At 41.5% G+C, this 18,401-nt stretch overlaps 1 protein-coding gene across 1 annotated transcript in view; it reads left to right on the top strand.

Annotated features, from left to right (window-relative positions):
• The window catches only part of LOC133991268 (receptor-type tyrosine-protein phosphatase mu-like), a 160,752-nt gene extending 143,046 nt beyond the window's left edge, over nt 1-17,706 (top strand). The window contains exons 25-35 of the mRNA XM_062429790.1: nt 2,498-2,595; nt 4,966-5,082; nt 6,680-6,834; nt 7,554-7,689; nt 9,638-9,787; nt 10,189-10,362; nt 11,594-11,725; nt 13,791-13,916; nt 15,631-15,794; nt 16,039-16,174; nt 17,653-17,706. Coding sequence (XP_062285774.1) covers nt 2,498-2,595; nt 4,966-5,082; nt 6,680-6,834; nt 7,554-7,689; nt 9,638-9,787; nt 10,189-10,362; nt 11,594-11,725; nt 13,791-13,916; nt 15,631-15,794; nt 16,039-16,174; nt 17,653-17,706 — 1,442 coding nt within the window. The remainder of the gene's footprint in view (nt 1-2,497; nt 2,596-4,965; nt 5,083-6,679; nt 6,835-7,553; nt 7,690-9,637; nt 9,788-10,188; nt 10,363-11,593; nt 11,726-13,790; nt 13,917-15,630; nt 15,795-16,038; nt 16,175-17,652) is intronic.
• The last annotated feature ends 695 nt before the right edge of the window (nt 17,707-18,401 follow it).

The following is an 18,401-nucleotide window of genomic DNA, read 5'->3' on the forward strand; positions in this document are numbered from 1 at the left end:
TTGCGTGCGTTTTGCAGGTGATCTACTAAGAATAACTGTAATTGAAAACAGGTGCAACAGGGAGGAGACAGCAGTATTTAAATGAGGGTTTTGTGTCTGAATGGAGAGTTTGGACGAGCAGAAAGCTGCAAGCGCAAAATGAAATGTGATCAGGTTCTAGTGGAAGAGGTTAACAAATATATTGAGTTATAAAAACAAATATTACCATAGAAACCCACATATGGGAGAATATTAGTGACAAAGTCAATGTTAGTAGAACCAAGAATATTCCACTCCAAAATTATTAACACAGGTGGAAAAACTCCGTCCTGTGCGTATTCTGTCATTGTGCCTCCGTCTCCTCGTCTCCATAGTAACAGCCGGTTAATACCTGCCCTTCAAAGATATTATTTATAGTCGCAGTTAGCGTCAGAAATAATACCTTCAGGTTTGGTAAATCACAATGCGCGTGCTAAATAACATATTTGCATTTTCTCCTCCCTGTATTTTGCACACTGGGGTTGAAACGCCTCATATTACATTCATTATGGTAAACTACTAATATTACAGTCATTACGGTAAACTACTAATATTACAGTCATTACGGTAAACTACTAATATTACATTCATTACGGTAAACTACTAATATTACATTCATTATGGTAAACTACTAAATGGACAGCGCGTACTATCTTGCACAGTTGAAAGACGCAAACCTCAGTGCCGCTGTGTTAGTAGATCAGCTTGCACATTTTTTGCAGGTGATGTCAAGTTTGCACACGTTTCTACACACGCAAACCTTTAGTAAATCAGGCCCATAATGTATACCTCTGTGCTGTAGACCGCACTGTTGCTCTGGGTGATATGTTACTTACAGAGCTTTGCTAGCTTGTTGTGCTACATATCACAATATCTTGACTTTTTACTACATCTCATATTGTAAATAACGTTAGTATAAAGTCTTGGAAAGCTTGGAAAGCACTGAAAATGAAACTGGGTTATCACAATTGCACAGTGGCATCTGCCTTACTACTGTCCAGTGACTGTAAATGTTGTCATTATTAGTCTTTGTAGCTAACAGGCGACTAAAGCTCAGGGTAAATGTAAATGTAATGGAGGTCTATGATACAGAGGAATAAGAAATATCAGGCTTCGGATACACACTCACACACACACACACACACACACACACACACACACACACACACAATACTCGTAAGTAGGATCAATTCATTGTTGGTTTGTCTCTGCACATGAGATTTATTGACAATAAGAAAAAAATGAAGATTGCCAGCCACATTCAAATAAAGCAAATCGTAATGCTTCAACGCAATATTGTGCTTCCAGTTCGGGAAAGTTTTTCTTTTGTTTCAACCAGGCGAGGAGTTCTGGTCCTCTGAAATGATGCCAACGCGGAATTACTTAAAACTGCATTCTATCAAAAGGCCACCAGGGGGCGACCATTTTGGTGTCAAAAGGACTTCCGTCTCTATACAAGTCAATGGAGAATTCACCAACTTCTCACTTGATTTCTAACCTCAGTAAACGTTTTCAAAATGTGTTTATGGTCTCAATCGCTAGTTTAAAGCCTTCTTCAATGCAGTATGATGTTCATTTGGGACATTTTGACCTCCCTGATTTTATATGTGACGATAAAGCAGGGTATGCATTAGGGCGTGGCTACGTCGTGATTGACAGGTTGATTGGTTCACAGGTTCAGGAGGGCGCCTCATGCTCCTCCTGATGCCCATATAAGTAGAATCCGTGTTTGTTTTTTACCCAGCATGCAACGGAAATTTTCAAGATGGCGCTGCTCAGATCCGAAACTATTCGCTTCCAAGTAGCAGTCCACAAACCAATGGGTGACATCATGGATGTTACGTCCATTTTATATACAGTCTACGGTTTCAACATGACAGCTTCCCAAAGCCAGCCACAAGAAAAGGCTTCTTCTGAGTTTAGTGTGAATAACTTGACTGACCTGCAGAGAGCCTTGACCTCAACCCCAGTCCAACACCTTTGGGAAGAACACTGACTACATGCCAGACCTTATCACTCAACATCAGCTCCAACATCATGACTGTTGTGGCTGAATGGGAGCAAATCTCTGCAGCCAGGTCCCAAAAAATCTTGCTGTTTGGATATTCACATACTTTTGACCATATAGTGTATCAAATAGATAAGACTCATCTTATTGGTCTATAGTGGTCACTTTCAAAACTCAAACTAAAGAAGTCTGACAATATAGTATTTCTTGATACTATATCCTTGAAAACTTTATTCAACACAAGGCTCTAACAATCAAAAACAGTTTTAATCTAGTTATTACTCAAGGGATGAAAAGGAAAAGCTTCCAAAAAAACATGTCTTGTTAAGCATTTATATATTCCCCTGCCAGCTCTGCCATACAAACAGTTTCACCAAGGACAGAGTAAGCTCTTCTCTGGGGGTTCTTGTAAATGTATTTTATATATCATTTCTTAAATATATCCCTTCTCTCTCTCTCTCCATCCCCAAGGCCCCATGCAAGAGACGGTCTTCGACTTCTGGAGGATGGTCTGGCAGGAGAACACGGCAGCTATCGTCATGGTGACCAACTTGGTGGAAGTGGGCAGGGTGGGTATTAATTACATGTTCACTCGTTAACCATAGATCTCAAATAGGATTACCTTGCCCCCCAGTTGAGTGATAGCTTGATTGTATCTCAAGGCAAACGGAGCCATCTTTTTTTAGTGCCAGTGTGTCTTTGAACATCAGTGCCCAGGTGTGTGTGTGTGTATATGTATGTGTGCTCACGCTGGCTTAGTGAGGCATGGGTCTCGCGTGCCGCCAGCTCTTTTTCCCATCTATCTGATCAGTGAGAAGTGAGAAGAAACTGATTGATAGCCTTCATTACCAGAGAGGCATCCAGGCGACTGACTACTGTTTCATCTGAGTGGCTCTATAACAGGAGATTATAACTGCTGCATAGCCGCCAGCTCCTACCAGGCTCCTCCGAGCAGAAACATCTTTTAATGTTGTCCTCATTGGACAACGAGGACTGTTATTGAGTGGGCAGAATGGTTCATAATGTTCAAACTAATGGTGGAGCCTTGACTATTTTTTTGTTCACTACAGCATGTGGCCTGACTCCGAAAAAAAAAAAACACAGAGCCCTACTTCAGTCCTAATTTGTTCCACTTAACTCGCACTGTAGTTCCTTCTGGTTAGGTTATAATCAAGAGAAAATGAAGGTCTTAATGTACAGTGTAAAGCTTACACTGCCAGGGGATTTTCTCCAAGAATTTTAACCACATTCACACTGAAAGGCCCTTAAACACAGGCACACCTTGATTTTGCTGATATGCATTTTTTTCGTGGGACTTAAATGTAGCAGAGCTGATAATGATTCATGGGCCCATCTCTAGGTACCTCATTAGACCGTTCCTCCACAGTGGCTGAGCCCAGCCAGCCCCGCCCCACACCTTCTCCACACCTGCTTAGCTGCGGTGCCGTCCTCGGCGGGCCCGAGCCCCCAAACCGTCTGTTATATGATCCTTGTCCAATGGCGGGCGGTAGGCACAGTTGGTCACAGTGACGGAGGCTCCGTAGAGGGCCCCATAAAATCACTCCGCCATATCACAGTGGGCCATCTGCTCGGCACAGTTGCTGATGAACTCTGGGAAAACCTGGCACGCACACAGACGTGCACACACAGCCTCTGTCCCACTGGTTTCACACGCAGGGGCGGTGCTCGGCATACTTTGATGTATGAGAAATTTGGTTTGGAAGGCAGTCTGCTGTGTGTGATGAGTTGATGCTACGTGTGCTTCTTTTCCATACACTTTATCCATATGAGCGATTGAGTTAAAGTGCTGTATACACACAGTCACACACTCATAAATGTGCCCACGCAAAAGCACATCTGTGTGTATGCAGGCATAATTTAGCCCAAAGGCTAATTCCCCAACCCCCCCCCCCCCCCCCCCCCCCAAACCAGGCGCCTGATTCAGTGTGATCTAATAAGGTAATGCCTTTTGCCTAATTCAATCTGGCTGGAAGCGGACGGTGGATTTGTGATTGTCATCGGGGATTAGTCATCAGGGGTGTCAGAGAGAGGGACCTGAAAGTCCCCCTCTGTCTGTGTCACTCCACAAACCAAAATCTCATTTCGTTCCTAATCACCGCATAGACTCCAGAAATGAAAATTGAATCTAGTTGTGGCTGATGTTGCGTTTATCCCTCATCAAAAATTATCATTCTCTGATATACCTCCATGATCTCAATCTCTTTTACTAGCCTTGCTCCCTCAGTATCAACAGTTTAATTGAACGGGGGGGGGGGAAAGGAGGAGGAGGGGGGTAATTTGGCACTCTTAATGATACCTAATACAAGTAATATTTCCAGGGGGGTGTTTTAGATTTCTGTTGGGAAATTTGTTTTAAACAGCTGAGGGTTTATTATTTCATATCATTATTGGATTGTCATTTTACCTCCCTCATCTAATTGTAATACACCATTTTTTTTAAATATTTTGCCCTATTTCTCTGCACTGATAGTCAAAAATTTAAGGTGGAGAAATCTGAACCCCCCCCACAGTGCTTGCCTTGCCGTGTTCAAGCTTTCTTTACAGTCTACCTTTAGACTCATTTCCACATTATCGATGAGCGAATGAAAAAGCAATAAAGTGAGAATGAGCTTTCCATCGATACATAAGATTCCCATTTACAGCAGACCCTTGACCGGGGGGCTGAAACTAATATGAAACAAATTTCTTTTCTGACTTAAAAGTAATGCTTCAGAATCTGATATATCAGGTAGCAAATGGGAGGTAATGTTATGTGACAATTATCTATATTGGAAAAAATGATGGCCCAGCACCTACAGACATTGTAATAATGTGTGTGTGGGCAGTGTAATCTAGGCTAGCGCTGTGTGTGTGCAAATGTAAATGAATTGCATTTAACACATACAGTACATCTCATGTTTCTTCTTGTCGCTTTACAGGTGAAGTGTTGTAAATACTGGCCTGACGACACAGAGATCTACAGAGACATCAAGGTGACGCTCATAGAGACGGAGCTGCTGTCGGAGTATGTCATCAGGACTTTTGCTGTAGAGAAGGTAAACTTTTTAACCTTTCTTTTTCCATTGAAAGATTTGAAACAACACTTATACTTTTCAGATTTTCAGTACTTTACATCAACTTTTGGCCATTGAGCAACTCATCTGAAGAAGTTATGAGTTATGTGCTTTGCTTATGAGCTACTCAAAAGTGGTTTCTGAGTGGTCCTAGAGAGAAAAGGCCCTGAAAACACTTTTCAAAGTCAGTTGTTATGAGTTATCAGGGCCGACAAGAACATGAACATTTCTGCAAAAACACTGGATATTTTACAGGATTTTTGTCTGTTCTCTCCTCACTGATATGAAATGAAAGTGGCTTAACCCGTGAAAGACGACCACACGCTTTGCACTAATCAGGATTTACTAACTAATCTAATCGAACCACACCCACACAGTCTTGATAAAGCTCAGTTTTTGAGTATTACACCCTTAAAACACAACTAGGATATGTTTTCTAAACGTTTTTATTGTTGCTTATTTCATGAATATTTAATATTATTGAGAAATACTCGCATTTTTATCAAAAACAACTTAATCTCACCCTATGTCACCCTTTATTTAAGACAACTTCATTAAGGTCTTAATGTGCCTCAACTTCTTTCATCTAGTTCAGCCCTGCTGGACATAATGTTCCATAATGTTTTGCTTTTCTCTTCCTTTTCACGAAAATATACTTTAAAAGAATAACAACTGAAACATTTTTTGTGTAACATGTAAACATTTTAAAGCCACTATTTGTAGGATTTTGAATGGCATTGGTTGTGGAATTGATTGGTTGCGCTACAGATGCACTCTACACACCCCACGCATCCCACAGCCTCCACACCAAGGATTTCACTTGGTGACACTAAGATTAAATGTCTGCCTTATGCCATCAAAATAATTTTAAGGGTGCTATATTTATTGAATTCTACACGTAGTATATTTAAAAACTCACAACTCTCTATTACATAGAGAAAATAAACAGAAACAAGTGTAATCATTACTAATGCATTTCGCAGTAGCACATTAACCTCTAATGAAAAATAGCATGTGCTGTTCACTTCATCTAATGAAAGTTTTTCCATTGGGACCCACGGAGACCCTCTCCAACCATTCAGCTCCAGCAGCTACAAATGTTGTTTAAATAATGCTGAAGAACACACAGTAATTTGTAATTTAGGTTAGTCATATTTTAAGAGTTGTGACAAGTATAACCCAAAGAAACAGGTAATGAGTCCACTTATAGAATAAACAAAAAGTAACAAATTCCAGCTAGATAAAACTGCAAAAAATAATGCTAATGTTAAATCCACAGTGTCCAGATCATTAAACATATAGAGTTATCTTTTGCCTGAAAGGAACATAACTGCGAAGGGCTACATAAAGAAGTAAGGCCACAGCGGCCTTGAGCATCTTTGCTGCTAGATAATGAAAACTTTGCTCAGCCTCTTCTTTACTTTGTCCATGAAGTGTGTGTTTGTATTCAATCCAACTCTGTGTTTGCTTTAGAAGGACCTCTCACGTTGTCTGTACACAGTATCCTCTGGCGTTGTACCACATCCCTGCCGTCTTCCGCTGTGCTCTGTGTGTTTAACATGATGACTTTGTTCCTCAGAGAGGGGCTCACGAGATCCGGGAGATCCGACAGTTTCACTTCACGGGCTGGCCGGACCACGGCGTGCCCTATCACGCCACAGGCCTGCTGGGGTTTATTAGGAGAGTCAAGTCCAAGACCCTGACCAATGCTGGGCCAATGGTGGTTCACTGCAGGTTGGTGTGCATTAAAACATGCTACTTGTGCTTCGGCTCCGTCTACCCAGTCAGTGTGTACTTGTATATACCTGTTCTTCTTTATCAGATAGTTAATAGTTTTCTCCACAGCTTATTTCAGTCTGTAGATTGAAAACTAGCACCGCTTAGTATCCTTGAGAGTAGAGCAATGCGAGACTATATAGACAAATCAGAACATAAACTACAGAATCTAGAGGGCATTATTCTTTTTTTCGATATGAGAGTAACATGTTTGGCTCGCTGTCTGTAGGAAAAGAACAAAACACATTTTGTCATTCAAAGAGCGTTTGTCCTTAAAGGGTCAGTTCACCTAAATTACAAAAACACCATGATCACTTTACCGTGTTGTATCTAGCCATGCAGAAAGTGTTGGAATTGCTTGCCCAGGTTTCAGATATCCTTGTCTGAGAAGAGTTTGTAACTACAGTCTACCAATGAAAGACAAGTCTGTGGATTATCCAGAGCAAACAGGGACACCGATTCTTGAAAAGGCATGTTGTTAAATATACATTTTTATTATTAACACCACAAAAGAAATAACATGCGTCTCTGTTGTATTTAAGCAGAAATATTACAGTCAAACAAATTTTAATTATGCTATAATTTAAATGTCAAACTTTACCTGTCTTACTCCTCGGAATAAAAGCAGCACTTTCTATTGCACCTGTGAGGTTTCTGATTTGCGTGTCTATCTGCAGTGCCGGGGCCGGTCGGACAGGTTGCTTCATCGTCATCGACATCATGCTGGACATGGCAGAGCGAGAAGGTGTGGTGGACATTTACAACTGCGTGAGGGAGCTGCGCTCGCGGAGGGTCAACATGGTCCAGACTGAGGTACGGTAAATCTGGTCCCCCCACTGGCTTCAGCAGAGCTGGGCTTGCCCATAGAGACTCATCATTAAAAATGGAGGAGCGGAAATGCTGCTTGACAGGCTGTTGCTATCAAAAGTGGATTAACTGGAATCTGCAAGTAATTCTAAGCATAAGCCCCACTCCTCTGGCGCTCCAAAACAAATGTTCACAATTAATACCAACGAAAGGAGCCCTTTTACAAACATGTTATGTTGTGGAAAAAAATAAATAATTACCTGACATTTGTCAATAATTCTGCAGCATAAGTGAGTCAGTGAGGTGACTTATTGTTCCTATTTTCGTTGAAAATGCAGCATAATTAGTGCTAATTTATTGTAGTCTGTCACTTTCAAGTGCCAGCTCAAGTGTCAGTAATTAACCTCGGTCTGATGACTGTAAATCAAGTGCTCTTCAGCACTTGTTTTAACCTGCTTGAAATGTCAGGCGAACAGTGTTAATATTTACAGCAGATATATTTATGGCTACACGCGGAAGCAGTTTTTATTGTACCTTTACATATGTGAGGATCATTTCTCACAAAAGGCATTTATTGGAGCACACACCCTAACTATTTCCCAGGGTGTTAAGCGCATGTGCATGGTAATACTGGCTATAATAAAAGGGTTTAAAGGCTTGTAACCGAGAGCATTTAGCTCATATTGATGGCTGAAAACTTCCCTGGCTCATCCTCCAGCTTTATGCCATTGTGGGCTACCAACGGACTGTGCGCTTTCCTGAACACTGGCCATCTGGAGGTGTCCATAGTCTCGTTGAATGCATCATTTCACTGTAATTCCCTTTAAATCACAAGCATCATTGGACTTAATGGGCAAATGTTTCATCGCTGACGTCCGAATTGGGATTTGAGTAACAGGAGACCAAATGTTGTTCACCCCGAGTCGCTCTCCTCAAGTTCAGTGACCTTCAGAGTGTGTGTTTTCCCTCGTAGGTGTTCACGCTCATTGGCACAGCTCCTTAGCCCTCAGCCAGACACTAACTCTGCAACGTGGTTTAATCTGTCCATGGAAATGAAAATCCTTGTTGTTGTTTATAGTATATCAACTCAGATAAGCTCAGCCAATCTGTGGATTCTGGTTTTTCGCAGCGAATCACCAATAACCCGCCGATCCAGCCCGAGCTAGTCAAACTCTCGGGTCAACAGTTCACACTCTGCACAAGACTTAACAAATGGCAACACATGTTTCTCTGTAAATCAGTGACCCCCTGTGCATGTGTGCGGATTTTGGTCCGAAGTGACAAGGAAGTGTCAGCTGAAAATGTCACTTCAGAATAGATTTACATCAAGCCTCAAGCCGTGTCACCATGCCGACTGCTTGACTGACTGACGTGAGGAGGAGCGGTGTCGCGATTTCTTGGTTTTTTTCTCTGCATGACATTAAAGAAAGTTGGATTTATTTTTGTGACTTCAACCGTGTTCACGTTGCAATCAGGCCAATAAGGATGATGAAATCTACAACTTGCTCAGGCCACCGAAGTTGATAGAGTCATGGAAAACCTGAAAAGGTCAAGGCATTGAAGAGAATACCTTCTTCCAGGCTTCTAAATATTTTTAAGTTTTTCTAAAAATGTCATAAAATTCCTGAATTTCTTCTGGGAATAAAATCAGCTATTTACCCCAAAAAAATGCAAAAATATGTAATGTAACCTTTGAATACAGACAATGACAAATATTAGTCATAGGAACAGCCTGAGGGGTAAAGAATAATCGTGGTAAAGTCGTGAAAAGGTCACTGAATTCTTCTAGCAAAAATTCAGGGAACACTGGCTCAGGCATTTCTGCTGCTGGTAAAAAATTACAGCAACAAAAAAAAAAAAAAACGTGTCTCATGGCTGTTTTCTGCAAATGTTGTCCATTGTTACGAGTCATACGAGTTTGATAGATCCGCAATGAGGATGCTGTTTTTTGCAGGAGCAGTATGTTTTTATCCATGATGCCATCTTGGAGGCATGTCTCTGTGGCGACACCACCATCCCCGCCAGCCAGCTACGCTCTGTCTACTACGACATGAACCGCCTGGACCCGCAGACCAACTCCAGCCCCATTAAGGAGGAGTTCAGAGTAAGGAGCTTTTAACATAACAAGACAAATATGAAACAGTGTATGTATATCATTAATAAAGCATTAACTCAACTGCAGGACAAGTTCAAAACAACAGTAAACATGTTGGCTCTTGATGAATGGCACTTCCCCCCTCCTGGGCCAATCAGTAACAAATATATCACATTGCTTTAATCTACAATAGTAGCACCCCTCCTTGGACCAATCAGTGTTATGAGATGTATTGTCCCCCTAAGTTTCATCACAGTCGCAACAGGGGAGTCAGAGCTATCGCTAATGTAACTGATTAAAGAATTGCATTGTTAATTACCATATTGGGAGATAATTAACACACTCAAGACCTAAGTGCCTACCTTCCTGCGTCGTGTATTAAAGCGTGTAATCCTGCTTCAACCTGACAGACCCTGAATATGGTGACTCCCACGCTGCGGGTGGAAGACTGCAGCATCGCCCTGCTGCCAAGGAACCACGAGAAGAACCGCTGCATGGACGTCCTGCCTCCAGACCGCTGCCTCCCTTTCTTGATCACCATCGACGGGGAGAGCTCCAATTACATCAACGCTGCCCTTATGGATGTAAGAGTTAAACATAAACAAGAACATTTTAAACTTTTAGGCGTATTTCCTGTGTTTCCAGTCCAATGTGGCTTAAAGGAGCGTTCTAGCTTTATTGGAATTCTTGCTTATTGCATCACTGTAATTTTAAAGTGGTAAATTGAGTCACAAGGCAGGTAATTACAACTGCCCCTTCCCCTGTAAACTGAAACATCCCCACACTTTGCTTTTTTTTTTATCACGTTAATTAATGTCAAAGCGAGTATTTTGCCTGTTGGTCTACACCCTGTGCTCTGAAAGTTAGTTATAAGATTGCTAATGTTAATAATTAATTTTTAAATACCTGAAAATAGATCACTGCAAATCTATGGTTGCTCAGCTGGATATATCTTAATGCAGAGCTATAGAGTTGATACTTTGACCAGAGGTGGACTTTAAAAAATGTGACCTGGCATCAGCTGGTCATATAATTGACTTAATTAACTGAAAGCAAAAAAACATTTGAGTCTCTGTTTTTTACCTGATAAAAATCAGACAAACCAATTCAAACAACAGGGAGACCTTGAATACCCACATACCTTGAATACTCCACTTGATTTCGGCTATATTACAGATTTGAGATATGAAAGAGAAAATGTTCAAATAGCTTGTATTTTAATGGTCAGCTGAAAGACTCTCATCTTGACTTTCACTTGAACGAATTTGCTTTTGCAAACTTGACCATGACCAGACTTGGACTTGTTCTAACTCACATGATTTGGACCCCAAATTACATAAAACCGTTGTCTTAAGGTGACATCAAATTATCTGTGGTCTGTGAATCTGTAATAACTCAAATTCACTGCAAAGAAAAATAAACTCAGAAATGTAATTTGTAGCATTTTTCTAGTGTTAAATGTATTCAGGGGTGGACCTGATAAAGAACAGCTTGACAGAGCACGTGTCTGATGATGGACTTTTTGGCTCTTGCCCGACTTGAGCAGGTGACCTTATAGGTGCAGTCACCACTGGGCTACCTTTGGGAGCCAGAAACCACATTAAAAGTGCAGCGTCCTAATATAATCTCCCTAGACATGGAATCTCCATTAGAAAAACAACGCTCAATGAGAGGCGGGTCAAAGGATGGAGGTCATTTTAAAAATGGTCACAGGTTTATTCTTTATTCATTATTTAATATTCCGAGAATATACGATAGGCGAATGTTATATTCAGCGGGCGGATTCTCAACTTCTCCCCTCTACCTCTTCTCCAGAGTTACAAGCAGCCTTCCGCATTCATCGTGACCCAGCACCCGTTGCCAAACACAGTGAAGGACTTCTGGAGATTGGTGCTGGACTACCACTGCACATCCATAGTAATGCTCAACGACGTAGACCCAGCCCAGGTAAACCCGACCTGATACGTATGCACAAACACACACACTGTACAAACAACACACAGTATAATACACAAATGATATTGCTAGAAGTGCAATCACAAATAGATGACAGATGAAGCAGCACCTTTCATCTGTGGGAACTAAATTCAGAAAAAGATTGTTTTTTTTTTTTCTTGTTTTCTTCCAATATGAACCCAGGGATGTGTCTGGGCTGGCAAGCACATATATATATGCGTATACAGAATATGTTTGAAATGAGGCAGATGCTGCAGAGTGAAAGAGGACTTGGCATGAAAGCGCAGGTAGATGGAGAGACAGGCCTGTGGAAGAGACTCTCCAGATTTCTCAGCCCGAGGCTCTGTCATAACACCCGGGGATCAAAGCCTGAAGCCAGGCTGCTCTCCCCATCCAAATCCCCTTTCCCTAGGTGACTGACTGACTGGCTGGATAGAAAAGGCCTTTCATTCAATATTCTCACTGTAGCCAGCCAGTCAGCCAGCCAAGGAAGCAGCACAGGTGGGAAGGGAGGAAGGGGGAGGCGTGGATGGAAGCGAGGGAGATGGAGGTTCACTGTGTTTCTCCATCAGCATCTTTATTTTTGCATCTGTTGAATTTGTCAAGTTTTGACAGGCTCTCAAAGGAAGCTAGGAAGTGGTGCTTTTACTGCCACACACACACACACATACAGTATGTGTTTGTGCTGTTTTGTGTGTAAGAGGGAAAAAAAGTGAGTCCATCTGTGTATGCGGTGTGTGAGCGTGCATACTCAGGCCTGTTTGTGTATTTTGCATTCTTCTCAGGTAGTCTTTTTTTTCTTGTTTGCTCATGACTGTGTGACTCTGCATGGAGGCTTGTGTGTCGGTGTACAATCTGTCCGTCTGTGTATGTGTGTGTATGCTTCCACCAGTCTGATTCAGTGCTGCGAGGATGGTGGTGTGCTCTGCAGGTGCACGTCCTTAACTGGGCTTTCTCTCCTGAGGAGCGGAAATAGGGGAGATTTGGAGGTTCTTACAAGGGGTTTATTACTCTGCCTGTACTTATGAACACTATTTCAAAGGAGTCAATAACACTGTTTTATCAATGACTGCTTCTTAGTACCTATGATTATTTTTAATTTAAATTAATCTGTATCTTCTTTTATAATTAATTGACTGTTTAATCTTTAAAATGTCACAAAATATAGTTTCACAAGTTCCCTTAATTCAAAGGTGATATCTTTAAGGAACTTATTTTGTCTGCCCAACACTTCAAAAGTGTTCAATTGCCAGTAATTTAACATCTACACATTCAAAAATCTCTAAACAGCTCTTAATTCGAGTGATTAACTATTATCGAAATAGTTGATTCTTTTTAATCAGCTCGTCTTATGATTACATTTTTCCTCACAAAGAGGAAGAAGAGCCTGAAAAAATAAGCAAAAACAGCTTTTATAACAGAAAGAACATGTGTGTTTCTTTCTGAAGAGCTCAGAACAATTTGCCAAGGCTTTCTGGAGAATTTCTTTTTGATTTTCTGAAGTACGGGTCAGTTGATTAGGAGAAGGCTCTCTTACATCTCACTTCTGTGTTTAGTGTTCAGTCTATCTGAAATATATTCCAGCTTTTGTCTGAAGGTTTTTCCACTGGAGAGGCAATTCATATTTTTTCTTAAGGAAGTACTTAGAATTTATTCACCTTCTATGTCTGTGCCTTTTGTTCCTTATCATTCATTTCTCAAACTGTTTAATCCCACATAAATCTCTCTGAACATCGACACTACGTGTAAGAAATAAAAAATCTGTGTCACTGGCTTCAGTCAGTATGTTTTTTTTATTCCAAAGCTAATGAATCTTCTTCCTTTTCTTTGTTTTCTTTGTGGTGTGTGTGTGTGTGTGTGTGTGTGTGTGTGTGTGTGTGTGTGTGTGTGTGTGTGTGTGTGTGTGTGTGTGTGTGTGTGTGTGTGTGTGTGTGTGTGTGTGTGTGTGTGTGTGTGTGTGTGTGTGTGTGTGCTTGTGTTTGTGTACCTGCATTTCTCTGTGTGTGTGAATCTGTGTGTGTGTGTGTGTGTGTGTGTCCATGCCTATTTTTTTTAGTTGTGCCCACAGTACTGGCCAGAAAACGGAGTCCACCGCCACGGACCTATCCAGGTGGAGTTTGTCTCTGCGGACTTGGAGGAGGATATCATCAGCAGAATATTCCGGATCTATAATGCAGCGCGGGTACGGTGACACGGGAGGGTCATATACACAGAAAATCCTTTATTTTTTTTTAGGGAAAAAGAACAAACAATACATTTAAGTTAGCAAGTTCAAATGTAGTTTTTCTTCAGTGCGGTGTTTATTCTCTGACTATACACCTCACACATCCCACTCTTTCTCTAGCCTGCCATTCAAGCTGTGCAGAGGCAGAGTCATTCTGTTCTTTAACTGTGCCACAGCACCAGTGATTGGACCGAGGTGTGATTATCCGAGTCACATGTCTTTTAGGCAGCTTGAGAAATTTTCACACGTAGTTAAAAAAGGTAGAAACCAAGTTGAACTGCCTGTTGACTGTTCCTTCAATCAACACCTTTTGGGGTAGAACATGTGTCTGTCTTAAAGGGTCAGTTCACCCAAATTACAAAAAAAAAACACATTTTCTCACTTGCAATGAGTCATATCTAGCCGTGTAAATAGGTTTGATTTTATTCGTGTGGGTTTTGGGATATACACCTGTGAGATGGAGCACTGAAAAATCAACAGCTGCTTGTTTTTTCAGAAATTGAGCATGGTCCACTTATGACTCCACATAATAGTTATGTCTGTAGTGTTGACAGGACCGGTGGAGCAGCTCAACCAAAGAGTACTTTTTACCTCTCAGCTTAATTCTTTATTTTAATGACATTTAGGGGGCGAAAAAGGAGATCAAAGTATCCATTATTTCAAAAGAAAAAAATCAAATCAACCTAAATTTTTAATTCCATTGCTGTGAGCAGTTCTTTCACCTGAACTGGAGTGCAGAAAGAAATCTTACAGACTGATACCACGAATAACATCAAATCTGCTTAAGTTGACAGTATGGTAAGGGACTAGACAAAAATGATTGGTGTGGCAAGGGCGGCTTTGGAACCTCCCCCTGACATAGGAAAGAAAACGTAATATCCTCTCCCACTATCTCAAAATAATATATTTAGGAAAACATAAAAGAGCTACTATACAGTTAGGCCAATAACAGCCACCACATGAGTGAACCAGACCATCACAGTTGTTGCTGATGGATTTGAGCAACACAATATTTTCACCCCAGAATATGAACATATTTAAATCTGGGTTGAGGAAAAGTTCAAACACCCTAGACGAAAAAAATTCAAACATACACAACCCTCCTTTTCTAACCCTCTTGCCCACACTGATCAATTTTATACGGCCCCTTAATTTGAGCAAGTTGACCCTTTAAACTTTGAGCTACCACACATATCTGCAACAGACGCCTGCGTCGACTGTGTCACCTGCAGTCACCTGCGTAAGCCTCTTACCCCAACAGTCTGCCCCAGGTTGTCAATAATCGTGCCTCATATTAACATGTTATAACAGCCTCTGGCCGACAGAGGCACCAAGTGGAATACAATCTAATCGCACATGATCACTGACAAGTGTTATTGATCAATATGTCTGGGTGTGATTTAGAGTGTCTGTATCTTAGATTGCTTAGCTATCTGTCTCCAGCAGTAACTGTGCTCATCTATCAACCCGTCTATCTGCACACTCATCTCTCCAATGACTCCTCATGCCCTTATCCATCTCTTGTCCTGCTTGCCACCATTGAGGCTTGGCTTAGCCTTGCATCTTTACAGTCTGATTACATCTTTGCACAGAAGCGATTAACCCCCACCCCCCCCCACCCCCCCACCTCATGTGTTAACCTGGGATAACTGGCGTGTCCTTCCCCTTCCAGCCTCAGGACGGCTACCGGATGGTGCAGCAGTTCCAGTTCCTGGGCTGGCCCATGTACAGAGACACGCCCATGTCCAAACGCTCCTTCCTCAAGCTGATTCGACAGGTGGACAAGTGGCAGGAGGAGTACGACGGGGGCGAGGGACGCACTGTGGTCCACTGTCTGTAAGTTTCCTCAAGACTCAGTGAAGTTCATTCAGCTCTAGCATTAAAGATGAAACATCTCCATCTACTGACCGAAGAGCTGTACTGCATCAATAAAAAAACTAAACTGAAACTCCTTAGCACACTGGGAGCTTCATCATGAACCCTAAAGTTTCTCTATCAAGACTACATTTTGTTTTATTCACTTAATTTATACACATTATATTTCATGTTGTAATACCTGGCTGCTTTATTACATCTATAGGAACGGAGGCGGTCGCAGCGGGACATTCTGTGCCATCAGCATTGTGTGTGAGATGCTTCAACATCAGCGATCTGTGGATGTTTTCCATGCTGTCAAAACACTGAGGAACAATAAACCCAATATGGTGGACTTACTGGTGAGGAGCCCTGCCGAACACTTTAATCCAACAAAAATATTGTGCTTGTAAATCCCTTTTTCATCAGTTTGTTGTAACTTGCAAGCAAGTCACTTAATTCTAATTTCTTGTGGTCAGTAAGTTACCTAATAATGATGTTGTTGCCCAAACCATCTAGTGATTAGATTTAATCAATTAAAAATTATATTATGGACAGTGTTTGACTATTTTACTTATTAAAATCAAATGTTTGTTATCAATATGGTATCCTATCTGATTTAAGCATGTGAATCTCATAATATTTAACTTAATATTCATAAAGAAAGAAATAGTGTTGCATTTGACTGAAATTATGATTAAAAAGCTATCTGTGGGGCATCCTGGTGGTACAGTATATGGGGTTAAGGTGCAGACCCTACATTGAAATATCTTTGCTGAATGTCTCAACCCCCCCATACCACATTTCCTGTTTACTTTTTATTCTTTCCAATTAAAAATACAGAAAATGCTGGAATAAATGCTTTTATAAAAGGTATCTGAAAGTCTTCAAAAATCCAGTAATGCTAATAATTAGTCAAGGGCAGTTGATTCTTTCTTTCTTTCTTATAAGTCTGTGCCTGTATTATCAAAGCCTTCACTGTCTGGTAAATGTTTTGTGGTAACTTTAGTAATAGTGCACCACTGAAGGGCCATAAGGCGGCTGTTGCCTCTTCACTACAATGGGGTCTTGTATTTAACCCTCCTGTTGCCCTTGAGTCAAGGAAGGAAGGGAGGAAGAAGGAAGGAAAGGAGGGAGGAAGGAAGGAAGAAGGAAGGAAAGGAGGGAGGAAGGAAGGAAGGAAGGAAGAAGGAAGGAAAGGAGGAAGGAGGAAGGAAGGAAAGGAGGGAGGAACGAAGGAAGGAAAGGAGGGAGGGAGGAAAGAAGGAGGGAGAAAGGAATAGAGGAAGGGAGAAAGGAAGGAAAGAAGGACAGAGGAAAGAAGGAAGGGGAGGAAGGTAGGGGGAAGGAAAGAAAGAGAAGGAGGGAGGGAGGAAATAAGCAAGGGAGGAAGGAAAGAAGGAATGAAGGAAGGAAGGAAGGAAGGAGGGAAGGAAAGAAGGAGGGAGGGAGGAAGGAAAGGAAGGGAGGAGGGAATGAAAGAAGCAGGGAGGGAGGAAGGAAATAAGGCAGGGAGGAAGGAAAGGAAAGAAGGGAGGGAGGAAAGAAGGAACAGTCAAAACAGATGATGGAAGACGACACAAAGGTTAAAAGGAGTCAATTTAAAAGGGCTCCTTTGTCACCTTTTATGATTTCAATTTACTTCATGTTTACATGGTTTATATTTGTGTTGGATCAATTACCATCTGGGGCTGGATAATATGTCGGTGCACAGTAGGGGGGTGAAAACACCAACAAGGGGAGGTTAATAGGGGCACAGCTGCTAATTAGGGTCCCGACCAAGTTAATTCAACCATGTACATCTCTCTAATGTGTTGTCTATTTCATTTTTGTCTCCTAGGACCAGTACAAGTTTTGTTATGAAGTGGCGCTGGAGTACTTGAACTCTGGGTAACTCAGAGCTACTGTACCAACCAGAGACTTAAAGTTTGGGACATTACAGAAGACTACAACTCACATGTGTGCATTGTGCTAAGTGTGTGTGTGTGTGTGTGTGAGTCACCGACCGGACGGGAGCGAGGTACACACACACAACCATACATGCAGCTCCTTTGACCAGCTCTCTCTTCTTCTTCTTTTTCTTCTGATCTTCAGTTGGTCTGAATGGGAATGGTAGGCAGGAGTTGTACAGTGTTCAGTATCGCAGCCTGTTTCTGTCAGTACAGGCTAAGGAAGCCAGCAGGAGCACAAAGAGCTTTTTTTTATTTTTTTCCTCTGCAGTGAGTCGCCTCCTCTCTGGATCCCTCTTTCCATCCATCTCTATCTCTCTCTCAGCCGCCCGTAGTACTGTGGTTGTTGCCTTGATCCTCATTGGACGACAAACATTAAATACTGTCCGGTTTTCTGTGGAATGCGATACACTGTACATAATGTAATGTGTTCATTTTATTCTCTCCCATTTCTGTTTTTTGCTCAGCTCATGATTAAAAGTCACTAAATTACAGCTGCTCAAAGCTAAATGTTACTAAATGTCCTGTAAATTTATGACTTCTAGATTATTATTGCTTCATACTGTATGCTCGGGGCAGCTGGCAAAGTCTACATCTGCTTACCTTAGTTCCTGTACAGGGATCCAAAGCTTTATTTGCA

The sequence above is a fragment of the Scomber scombrus genome, chromosome 11, assembly GCF_963691925.1.
Source record: "Scomber scombrus chromosome 11, fScoSco1.1, whole genome shotgun sequence".
Lineage (NCBI taxonomy): Eukaryota > Metazoa > Chordata > Actinopteri > Scombriformes > Scombridae > Scomber > Scomber scombrus.